This window comes from Amblyraja radiata, chromosome 10 (assembly GCF_010909765.2).
Source record: "Amblyraja radiata isolate CabotCenter1 chromosome 10, sAmbRad1.1.pri, whole genome shotgun sequence".
NCBI classification, from domain to species: Eukaryota; Metazoa; Chordata; class Chondrichthyes; order Rajiformes; family Rajidae; genus Amblyraja; species Amblyraja radiata.
The window spans coordinates 50,628,976-50,641,799 of NC_045965.1; the positions used below are offsets into that span (position 1 = coordinate 50,628,976).

The 12,824-nt window shown below is 35.2% G+C and overlaps 1 protein-coding gene across 19 annotated transcripts in view; it reads right to left on the reverse strand.

Moving 5' to 3' along the window:
* ptprf (protein tyrosine phosphatase receptor type F) overlaps positions 1-12,824 on the reverse strand; it is a 334,322-nt gene that overhangs the window by 160,046 nt on the left and 161,452 nt on the right. For 10 of the 19 annotated variants that reach the window (XM_033028831.1, XM_033028835.1, XM_033028830.1 and 7 more), the window contains exon 6: positions 125-235. In XM_033028831.1, the coding sequence (XP_032884722.1) occupies positions 125-235 (111 nt within the window). Of the gene's footprint in view, positions 1-124; positions 236-7,402; positions 7,421-12,824 lie in introns of all 19 variants that reach the window. The other 9 variants (XM_033028829.1, XM_033028828.1, XM_033028822.1 and 6 more) reach the window with 1 other exon arrangement.

The following is a 12,824-nucleotide window of genomic DNA, read 5'->3' on the forward strand; positions in this document are numbered from 1 at the left end:
GCCTCAAATAATATCTTCATTATTCAAACACAAAAGCATTCAGGCCCAGAAAACTTCTCATTAGCAATACATTTACAGAAGCATGACTTAATGTGGGACCAATGGGAAAAAATGCATTTCCTACCTCTGACGTACAAGTTGGCTGGAGCAGAGTAACGTGTTCCAGCACTGTTAGTTGTTACGCATTCGTATTTGCCCTGGTCGGACTCTTCGCTGTTCTCAATCTGCAAGGCACCTGTATAACAACACAGACAGTTCTGGTAACTTTTAATCCATCAACATGTGATCCACCTTTGAGATACTAATGCAATGCAATGTGAATGCTAACATTCAAGTCTCCTTTTTGTAGTTTCTCCCAACTTGTGAAAGAATGAAATGAAGAGACATATTATTAATATGTTATTGCACCCTTGGGCTAATATCTTTAATTTTAAAATTGTTACTGTACCTACAAAGATTTCCACATATGAAGTAAAAAGAAAAGTATTTCTTCGGATTATTATTTTAAATGAGCACATCCCTATAAAATGGTAAACACTTTCATGCATGAAACTGAACTGACCTTGAAATAGAATTCCATTCTCCCCACTAACCACAGCCAACTTCACAATTCCATACTTGAATGGGTCTTATCCAACTTAATAAACATGAACGAGTTTTGTTAACACCACATACATGTCTTGTGTTTTTAACCTTGACCTACACTGAAACAGCACCATTATGTAACTAATACTTCAACTCATACATGATGAATGATCAAGAAGTTTTATGCAGTTACATGAAATGTGTGATGGATACTCCACTACTTACTTCACGAATGAGAAAGCTTGTATGATGATTATTATGCCACAAGTTATTTTCAATGTAAAATGGGATTTTGATAAACATAGATACTTTTTCAAGAAAACTTTGCCTTAAAAAATCTTGAACTTATGTGGTACAGAAATGTTTTTACTTGCCATCATGTTTAATACAACATAAAATGTATTGAATAAAACTAGATAACCACTACTTAAATGATTTTTTTATAGATTAAATTGGGAAAACAGTTTAACTGCATCTGGGTGACCACAGATTTGTTTCTCAGAAAATGAAATCAGCAATACAAAATATGTATAAGCACGTTTTGCTTGGGCAGCTTGCAACCCAGTGGTATGAATATTGATTTCTTTAAGTAATCCCTGCATTCCCTCTCTCTCCATCCCTCCCCCACCCAAGTCATACCAGCTTCAAAGTTGTCTTGTTGAGTCTCATTGTCTGTACTTGTTCTCACCTAACAAACAGCTAACAATGGCCCTTTCCATTATCATCGTTACTTTTTTCATATCTTTCATTCATTTGTTCTATATCTCTCTACATCACCGTCCAGATCTCTCGTTTCCCTTTCTCAGTCTGAAGAAGAGCCTCGACCTGAAACATCACCTATTCCTTTTCACCAGGGATGCTGTCTGTCAAATTACTCCAGCTTTTTGTGTCCATCATGCATAAGTACGTTGCTTTAAAAAATGGAGACTTGTTTTGGGATTCCCAATTTCATCTAAATGTTTACAAAATGTGGCCCAACAGTACAATAAATGAAATATTGACTGCAGTGTTAGCAATTTGGTTAGATCAATCCCTAGGAAACGTCCACTTAGTCAGCAATAAACATTTCTGATGCTGTTGATCTGTGGCAGACCTATGTTATAATCTAGTGACCAAACTATGCTACCACTTACAAAAGGAGTCATAATTTAATTTAATTTTATTCTATTTTTTACAGACAACATTATATAGGAAATTACAACACCCAATATACAATTTAAAATATTTTATAAATAACAGTGAAGCGGAACTTTGATGACACGTGAAGAGCTATTTCATGTGGGAAGATCTGTTGTGAGGGATTCCCCTCTTCTCCCCCCCCCCATTGTAATTGATATTTCTTATTTTAAAATGCCTTAAACACGTTATTTATTACAAAATGTTTTGGATGAAACAATGTTAAAAATGGGATTTAGAGTAACTTATCATGGTTAATCGTTTCTGGCTGTATAAAATGATTAATGTTTATAAATATATGCCACAAATCAGAAGGCTATCTTACCTGATTATGTTTTGAAATGATCATTATTCACCCCCAGCTGCAGAATCATTTTTGAGGCTGTATTTTAAATGCTGAAAATTAAGTCCGATCACAGTCTCTGTCATATCGCTAACCAATTTATTTTTAGATTTTTACTTAGTTATGCACTTTGCTCCAGGCGGGGGGAAGAGAAGAATGTATCAGGAAAGCAATAGCAACAAATATTTATTTTTCTGTAAAGTTCTGTTATTTGCTTCCCTCCTTTTTTGAAATTTGAAGTAATCATAAACTTAGCAAATCAAAACTTAGAGAATTTTGCACAAACTGAAAGAACACGGTTCTCTTGTGGTATGCTACTGAATAAATATAGGTCCTTATGATTTAAACTATAGACCAGTGATAAATAGTGACACTAATACTTTGGATTCTATGTGGAGCACATGAATAAATAACAATAGTATACACATTTGTATAATGTGAAAAGTTTTGTGTCCATAAACCAGGAATTTATCACGTGTGAAGAGTAATGCAGAATGCTTTGTATATTTTATAAAACAAATATGTCTGATTTAGACATTAAAATGCAATGAAATGCAGTTTTGTGACATAAAATACTCCCCAAATATGGCACATATGTGACAAATTAACATGAAAATAAAAGAAGATCTTTGTGAACCCAATAATTATGCTATTTTTACTTTGCAGGTCTTATTTTGGAGAATCTTACTTCACAATTCTAGTAATTAGAATGAGACAAGCAAATAAATATGTGACTGTAAAATAGCGTATTTTTTCATCAGAGAAGTAAAATACAAGATCTTAAAGGTCTAATCTGGCATTGATGTGGACCAAAAGAATGCCAATGAAAAATCCAGCTTAAAACAAAATGCAGGATATTTCAGTCCGAAATTTAGCAGGTTAAAAATAGGCCAATTCAAATTTAGGTAATAATATTAAAATATATCCAAACATATTGAATGCAAGTTCATTTTAAAAATTCCAATTTAGGACTTTCAAATATACGTAGTTAAATACTGGAACAACTAAAAATAGTTTGGAACAAGTTGCTGAATCCAAACCATTCTGGAAAAAAAGTAGCAAAGACCAAATTTGGGACCCAAACAATGCATCAACAAAAAGATTAATAATTTATCAACATTATTTTGGATTACTTTGGATTCTCTCCCTGAATGCCGACTCTCCCAGATGAGACCTTTTGTAAAATTTCTATAATCCCCAAATACGTCTGTCATGATTATATTGTTTAAAGCAATAAAAATATTCTACGCCATGCGTCCTCAAATGCACAGAGAAAATGGCATTTGGGCATTAAATGGCATTCGTGAGATTAGATTAAATTAAGCTCAATGAACCGTTTCATGGTCATCAAGGCCTATCAAGAATATTTGCCATCTGCAACCAGGTGCAGGAACTGGAATTTTAAAAATGGTTGTAGTATAAAGCATCATTAACAGCCTTAATGAGACTTGTATTTTCCTAATGAGCCATTTTGTAATTAGAGATTGCCAAAATGTTATCAATATGAAGCATTTTTGTGAAATGAGTGTAATTATCGTGAACTGGGTCTTAACTTATCTGACATATGAACTCGTAGCCAACAGTGTTCATTATATCATTCTGGATGGTTAAAAAATCAAATACTAAAAAATGAAAGAAACTGATGGGAATTGAACTAATATATCCAAATCTCTCCTCACTAAAATTTAACTTAATTTGCACTGGACGACAAATAAAATGTTGACACTCATTATTTCCTTGTTTAGGTCTTTTGACCTTTTTAATGGTTAAGTGCACATGTGGATGTTAATAAGGTGAAAACAAATATGTCTAGGATTTGCATCACCACTAAAATAAATTGGACATTTCACCCCTTCTATTCCTCATAAACAGGACATTTTCGCTGATTATCTGCGACTACGAATAAGCAGAAAAGCATTGGCCCTTAATAGAAACATTCACAACTGATATCTCTGCCCACATCCCTGCTCAACACAAAAATTGGTGAGTATTTGTAAGGTTAACTGAAACCTCACTATTGCACATAACTCAGTATGTTATTTCCCAGGTCTGTGAATTTCCTTTAAACAAATGAAATATTTTTATAACCAGATGGCTAATGGTGATACTGCATTATCAGAGATTTAATCCACTTCTTCACAAATTAACCCTGCATTGATTTAATGCATGAAGAAACTGCAACTTTCAAAACAATATTCGCAATTTTAAAAGCATTGTTAAATACCCTGCTGATTCACTGAAGATTATCTGTCATCCTTAATTTGGCTTTTATCGCTGAGCGCATTGTAACTGTATTCGGTTTTTAAAAAACATATTTAACAGCACAGTTAATATATACGGTTATTATTATGACAATTCCATCAATACATTTCCTTTATAAGTTATTTTGTCTTAATTTAAACAGACCTACTCTGTTAATTCATGTAATGCACATTTCAATTTATTAAAATTCATGAGAAATATTTTAATGTTTTAATGAAATGGGGTGATTTAATTGGCAATGCTTGATATTATTAATGGTATGAAAATGGTGATTGAATAGCTCCAATGCCTAGATATTTTAATGTCACCAGGAGAAGATAGAACACTGTTGCTTGACCCCAATTCTGTAGTACAGGTATGAATTACATCTTCCTCGGAGATTACATATACAGTTTCAGTTGCTGAAAATATGAAATTCACATTACAATTTGGTACACTGTGAAACTACAGACTGATTTTTTCCAACATATGTTGAATGTTGTGTGTGTGTGTGTGTGTGTGTGTGTGTGTGTGTGTGTGTGTGTGTGTGTGTGTGTGATAATATATATATATATATATATATATATATATATACACATACACATTCTGGATGGGCAACCAAATTTTTATGAAGCCATGTTTGCACAACAGATACTGCAAACCAGTCATGTTGAACTGTAATGAATGTGGTTAAAACTAATGATTTACAATCTCGGCAATAGTTCACATTTTTAATTAAAGAATGTGCTGGAAGCACAGTTTTCTTTAAAAAAAACTAAATTGAATGTATTAATGGAAAAGCCTGGTTTAAAACTGGGCGTACTGTGAACAGTTTAAGTGAGAGGATATAAAAAGTATTTTAAAAACCTAAGAGCAAAAATGGAAGTCATTTATCCCAGTGTTAGCACTTTGAATAGGCTATCAACTTAATATTATCTACCTGTCCTTGCAAAGTTTTCATTTTTCAATCAGTGATTAACTTGTAAATTAAAAGCTATTTATTCGCCACTGTGCTTACTTCTCTGCTTTCTGCAGGGTATAGCAGATCCAATCGAACCCTTGTAAAAGAGAATCCTACTATCCACTTAGAAAATAAAAACTCCCAACTTGCCCAATTATTCCTCTGATGAATGTTTCAAATTTATGTTGAACAGAATTTGTTTTACCTTATGTACTTTATTCAGTATCCAGGACTTAATTAAATCTTCATACAACTTCACAAAACAACTTTTTCTAAACACTCATCTCTCCAGTTTAGAAAAAAAAAACTCTTGTCAACTTCCTGATATTCCCTTCAATAGTTTAGATGTTAATTCTGTAAAGGAGTTTGCAATATTTATTTCACATGCATCTTATGAAAACAAATCCAATGCCAAACAAAAGACATTGATGGATCACCAAAGGCAAGTTAATTAAAACAGTATTAAATCGTGTCCCACTGTGAGGGGATATGTAGTTATGGCATCAGGGTTTCAACAAAATAAATGGATTATTTTATTTTAAACTTATAACATCACAGAAGGAACCCATTCAGCAACAGAGTCTATGCTACAGACTCAGGAGAGCAATCCCATTACTTCCATACCCCTCTGCCTATTTCCCCTGTACCCCTGCAACTTATTCTCTCTCCCATCTGATTCATTTTTGCCTGTAACCCACTCTAACCAGTAATTTACGGTAGCCAATTAACCTACCATTGCGGTCAAGGAGAGGAAGATTAGTCTGAAGCTTTGAGTTTTCCCACAGGCTGATGATTTCAAAATAGTCAGGTGGTTTGTGATCAGTACAGGGAGAATAGAATATTAAAGCCTGAATTTTGGAATTGCAATATCAATTTAAAGCTCAGGGGAAGGAAGACTGAAAATAAACATCTGCTTCAGGCTCTCCAGTGTAGCCACAGCTAAGTGGGTAGGCATCCTGGCAGGAAGATTAAATCCATAAACCTATCAATTTATGATTTTATTTAATCTACTGGAATTGTGGAATACTTATTACACAAACCACATCATTTGTGGAGCCTGAAGGGGAAAGTGTCAGTTTAAAACAGTCCACATATAGTTTAAGGAAAAAATCATACTTTCTAGTCACCTCATTTACACTTCATATTGTGAGTGGACTGGTGAATAAAATATAATCCTTTTCCTGATACAAATTTTATAGTGCATGATTTATAGTTAAACCACCAATTTCTTAATTTCATAATTTAGTGATGGTAACTTAATTGTAGCTGCATTTTTAAAAACTGACCATGGCCCTTGTGTCTATTTTTAATACCGAGGATGTGTGAACAGATATAATGATACAAATCCTGAAGCTGAAAAATAAAATGTTCCACCATCACAGTGATCAAAGCAGCAGATTATATCATTGGCTTTCTTTAAAATCTCATCTGAGCGAACAAATAGGCTCTTATCTCATACTGCAAATTGATTTAGTTCAGATTTATTTGCATATTGACACTGGCAAATGCACCAATTTGAACCTTTGAATTTAACAGGTGAATTCACTTTTGCCAAATCTTGAAAGAATCTTTTGCTAAAAATTTTTTTTTTTAAATGAACAGTGTATTGGTCACATAAATTATTATTGATTACACATCAAGTATAACATAATTATGTTGGCCACTTAGAATGCTAATGCCATGGAGAGATGTTTTAAACTAGTCCAAAATATAAAATGTTGCAGCAGTTCTGTTGAATATCAGTTTTTCTTTCATAATGGCCAGTCCTCCTGGAGACATTAAATTCCCACACACAAGTTTCAGGCACATCTCCAAATTAAAAACATGTTAATCAGATTTTATTTGGGTGATTAAGTGGTTCTGACAAATGATAATTTGCGTCCATTTTGTGTAAAAAAAAAGTAAATCAATAGAAAACAAAAGCCACTGTACGCTGGAGTTTGAACAGATGGGGCACGGGTTTAAAAATGAGAGAAGGGGAAGGATGGGCAGAAAGCAAAGTGTTGGGGCCAAGAGAATGCACGGAAATGAAAACATTGGAAGAAGAGGAGAAATGGAGCGTGGACGATGATTTTGAGCACGTTCAGCATTCTTACCTCGGATTGGTGTACCACCTGGTGAGGTAATTTGAATGCAAATAAGATTAAAGAGAAGTATTAGTATAGAGGAGAGAAAAAAACAAAGAAAACCAAAAGAAACAGGAAAGAATTAGATTTTTATTATATATAATATATATATATATATATTTCTTTCTAAGCGACAGAAAAGGTTGATGCAAAATAACAAGTCAGAGCAATTTCGTAAGAAGGTTAGTAAAGCTGTTCTCAGCAGTGCAGCATCCATGTAAGTGCTTGGACGTGTCCAAGTTCTGGAGTAACGATCAGTCTTCTGCTGGTTAACTCGTATGAACAGCATTGTGCTGTGGGTGGAATATCAGGGGAAAAGGTTCATGTTCTTTCAACCCTTTTTGTTAAAGCATTTTCAACCATTGCATCAGATTTTAAACCTTTTCCTGGACAGCAAGAAGAATGTATAATTTGGTCAGGGTTCATTAGATGATATTTTGTGTTATTACAAGGAGCTTGTTATGAGACATGGTAGGGAAATGTTTATGGCTCAGTTAGTAGAAGAATGCCATGCACCACTGCTTTTATGCAAACTGCATTCTGAACACCAAGCACTTACCAAAGGATTCTGAGAAGTTCAACTGAGAGACAGAAAACAGAATTAAATACGACACATCGTGCCTTTAAAGCTATTGATAGATAAGGATTTAACACAAGTGGTTCATAAATTTATATCGAATGCTTGGATCACAACTCAGGATATACCTGTATAAATTGAGTTGGCACAATGAAAAACTAAAAGCCCTTTATCTTAAATAAATTATGTAAAAGTAAACAAACATATTATCATTTAACCTGTAACAAGAATAATGGCATCTTGCAAATATCTACATGTCAGTTACCTGAAGAGATTTTAATAAATTTAAAAGAACACAATGTAACATTTAAGTTATTTCTTAATTTCTTCCCATAGTGTACAAAACAATTGGAAATATTTTACACAACTAAAATAAATTAGTAGCTTTGACAACAATTCTCTTGAACATGTTTATGTTATATTTCTAAGAATAATACAGCAATCTAGACATGTATTTTTTTAACCTCAGTATCTTCTACTGCCAATACTTTCATTTTGTTTTGCTTGCAAGAAGAAGGTTAATTCCCAAACTGAGTCTCACAAAGCAATGCCTGGTTTAGCGAGGAAAATTATCTATATTTGCATATCAATTACAATGGTGTAGACAGAAATTTGCAGGGGAAACAGAGTAGGTTTATGATACTTCCATAGGTGAACAGTTTGCTAATATTTACCCTCTAAATTTAAACATGAATAGCCTTGTTATACCACAGATGCACAAAGACAAGCAGGCCCCAGATTCAATTCAGTCTTTGTCGCTTTACCTGTTTTCTCCCAGGGTGGTAGTTTAAGTTAAGACTCGCCCCAGCATTTAAGATTAGGAATAAGGGGTTCACAGACACACGTTTTTCAAAACCAGATGCATTTTGGGGAAGTCAAATAGAGAGGCCTAGGGGTCCCAGTCCACAGTTCCCCTGAAAATGCAACACATGGGACAGAAATGTTACAAAACATTGGTTATGCCACACTTGAGGAGTACTGCGTGCATTTCTGGTCGCCAAACAGGGGGATTGTGGTGGAGAGGGGATGTTAGGGCAAATTCAGCAGGATTGGAGGACTTGAGTTAGGGGGAGATATGAATAGGTTAGGCTTGTTTTCCCTGGAGCATAGAAGTCTGAAGGGTGACCTGATAAAAGTATAAGATTTTAAGAGACAGATCGTCATATGGGAGGGATATCCAAAATAAGAGGGCATAGATTTGAGGTGAGGGGAAGGATTTTTAAAGGGGATCTGAGGGGCGTTATTTTACACAAAAAGTGGTTGATATCTGGAATGTGATGCCATAGGTGGTGGTGGAATCAGATAAAATTACTACACTTAAGAGGCATTTAAATAGATACTTAAGAAAGGCAAGGTGTAAAATGATACAGTCCAAATGCAGAGAAATCAATTAGTGTTAATGAGTAAAAAGGTGAGCGTGAACATGATAGGCTGAATTGCCCATTTCGAAGACTCAGATGAGATAGGTATGCTTTTTCAAATTCAAATGCTGGATTTGATGTTGAACATTTTAATAACTATTGCCTCTATATTGCAAATATAGAGTACAAAATCATGAGCGGACAATATCAGGTAGATGCCCTGTTGGGGAATCGAGAACCAGACATAGGTTAAAGGTGAGAGTGGAAAGATTTAATAGGAATCTGAGGGGTATCTTTTTCAAACAAAGGGTGGTAGGTGTATGGATCGAGCTGCCGGAGGAAGTGATTGATCCAGGTACTATCACAATGTTTAAGAATCGTTTAGACAGGTAAATGGATTGGACAGCTTTAGAGGGATATGGGCCAAATGCAGGCCGGTGGAACTAGTGTAGATGGGACATATTGGCCGGTGTGGACAAATTCGGCGAAAGGGCCCATTTCCACGTTGTAAGACTCTATGACTCTAAATAAGCGGGATTGTATTAGCAAAGGGGATTTGGGGATCCATGCTATAAATTTCTGTAAAATGTATTCAAAGGCCAATTTGTAGACGAGTGACCTAAAAGTGAGAGCGCTTATAAAAGAAAGGAACACTATGCCTCGAGGAGTGTTTAAGTCTTCCTAAGATTAATTTAATTATACATATATTTTCATGAACTATTGCAATAGTTTCAGAGGCAGCCTCATTTCATTGTTTATTGATCATTTTCAATAATTACAAAAAAAATCATCCCATCTATTGACACTTCATCTTTCACATAGTTATAAACAAAATTCTACCTAAAAAAGCAAAACTGAAAGAATAATCTCATGCCTAAAAATAAAATAAAATAAAATCCATTTATGCAATTTTTTGGACAACAATAGTGCTTAGTATACGATAATGGCCATATTTTGCAGTGTCTGATGATTTTCCCGGTAAAATCCTACATAAAGGGAAACTGTACTATGAACTTCTTGCACAATTAATCCCACCACTGCAGATTATTTCCCCAATCACAGGTCTTGGCCCTCTGGTGATTGTGGATGTTCCTTTGTTAAAGAGCTTTGAAATTTACCCTCCCTCTCTATCTTCTCTTTCACACGGATTGATTTCACATTCGCACTCTCTAAACGCCTCTTCCCACTCTTTCCCTAATCTCATGGACAATCTGTGCAGCTGTCTGCAGAGAAAGCTCTTCAACAGCACTGGCCTGCTTCCCATGGGTCAGTATGTAAACTCCAGCTGCAAGTCCAGCAAGCAGCTCTCTGTATAAGATATACAGGTTGGGTTTGAAGCTTACAAAATATACAAATTGTGCCAATGAATCAATAAAGCATGGATGTCCCAATTATATGAATATTGATGCTAACATTAAAACAGATTTCACCCAACTAAAATGTGAGCGATCAAATATGTTGGTAAAAATTCATGTGGAAAAAGACATTCAAGTATAAAAATCTGCATGCATTTTTCATTTCTGCTCAGTTTAGTTTCATGTCTTGCCCCATTCTGAATGATTTATTTTACTCATTTTTAATTCTTTTTTTCAAAAAATATAGACTGGGTTTTCTATATTTATTCAAATATATAGTGTCCTCCAACTGTAATTGTTATATAGTTATATGGTTATATACAGTGTCCTCCATAACGTTTGGGATAAAGACCCATCATTTATTTATTTGCCTCTGTACTCCACAATTTGAGATATGTAATAGAAAAAATTACATGTGGTTAAAGTGCACATTGTCAGATTTTATTAAATGGTATTTATATACATTTTGGTTTCATCGTGTAAAAAATACAGCTGTGTACATACATAGTCCCCCTGTTTCAGGGCACCATAATGTTTGAGACACACGGTTTCACAAGTGTTTGTAATTGCTCAGGTGTGTTTAAGTGCCCCTTTAATGCAGGTATAAAGAGAGCTCTCAGGACCTAGTCTTTCCTCCAATCTTTCCATCATCTTTGGAAACTTTATTGCTGTTTATCAACATGAGGACCAAAGTTGTGCCAATGAAAGTCAAAGAAGCCATTATGAGACTGAGAAACAAGAATAAAACTGTTAGAGACATCAGCCAAACCTCAGGCTTACCAAAATCAACTGTTTGGAACATCATTAAGAAGAAAGAGAGCACTGGTGATCTTACTAATCGCAAAAGGACTGGCAGGCCACGGAAGATCTCCACAGCTGATGACAGAAGAATTTTCTCTATAATAAAGAAAAATCCCCAAACACCTGTCCGACAGATCAGAAACACTCTTCAGGAGTCAGGTGTGGATTTGTCAATGACCACTGTCCGCAGAAGACTTCATGAACAGAAATACAGAGGCTACACTGCAAGTTGGAAACCACTGGCTAGCCACAAAAATAGGATGCTCAGGTTACAGTTTGCTAAGAAGTACTTAAAGGAGCAACCACAGTTCTGGAAAAAGGTCTTGTGGACAGATGAAACATCAGAGTGGTGGCAAGAGCACAGTATGGAGGAGAGAAGGAACTGCCCAAGATCCAAAGCATACTGCCTCCTCTGTGAAACACGGTGGTGTTATGGCCTGGGCATGTAGGCTCCTGAAGGTACTGGCTCACTTTTCTTCATTGATGATACAACTGCTGATGGTAGTAGCATAATGAATTCTGAAGTGTATAGACACATCCTATCTGCTCAAGTTCAAACAAATACCTCAAAACACATTGGCCGGTGGTTAATTCTACAGCAAGACAATGATCCCAAACATACTGCTAAAGCAACAAAACTAAAAAATGATAAATTCTTGAGTGGCCAAATCGATCACCTGATTTGAACCCAATTGAGCATGCCTTTTATATGCTGAAGAGAAAATTGAAGGGGACTAGCCCCCAAAACAAGCATAAGCTAAAGATGGCTGCAATACAGGCCTGGCAGAGCATCACCAGAGAAGATACCCAGCAACTGGTGATGTCCATGAATCGCAAACTTCAAGCAGTCATTGCATGCAAAGGATATGCAGCAACATACTAAACATGACCACTTTCATTTACATGACATTGCTGTGTTCCAAACATTATGGTGCCCTGAAATGGGGGCACTATGTATAAACACTGCTGTAATTTCTACATGGTGAAACCAAAATGTATAAAAATGGCCTTTATTAAAATCTGAAAATGTGCACTTTAGCCACATGTGATTTTCCCTATTACAAATCTCAAATTGTGGAGTACAGAGGCAAATAAATAAATGATGGGTCTTTGTCCCAAACATTATGGAGGGCACTGTGCAGCATGCAGCCAATGTGGAAAAACTGTGGATGGTTTGAGCAATTATTGTATCTCGTTTTGTCTGTCCTTGCATATTCGCAACAAGTATCTATGAGCTATCTTTCTGGAAGCAGAGAATATATATATTTTTAATAAAAGATAAGCAACCTGTCAGTGCA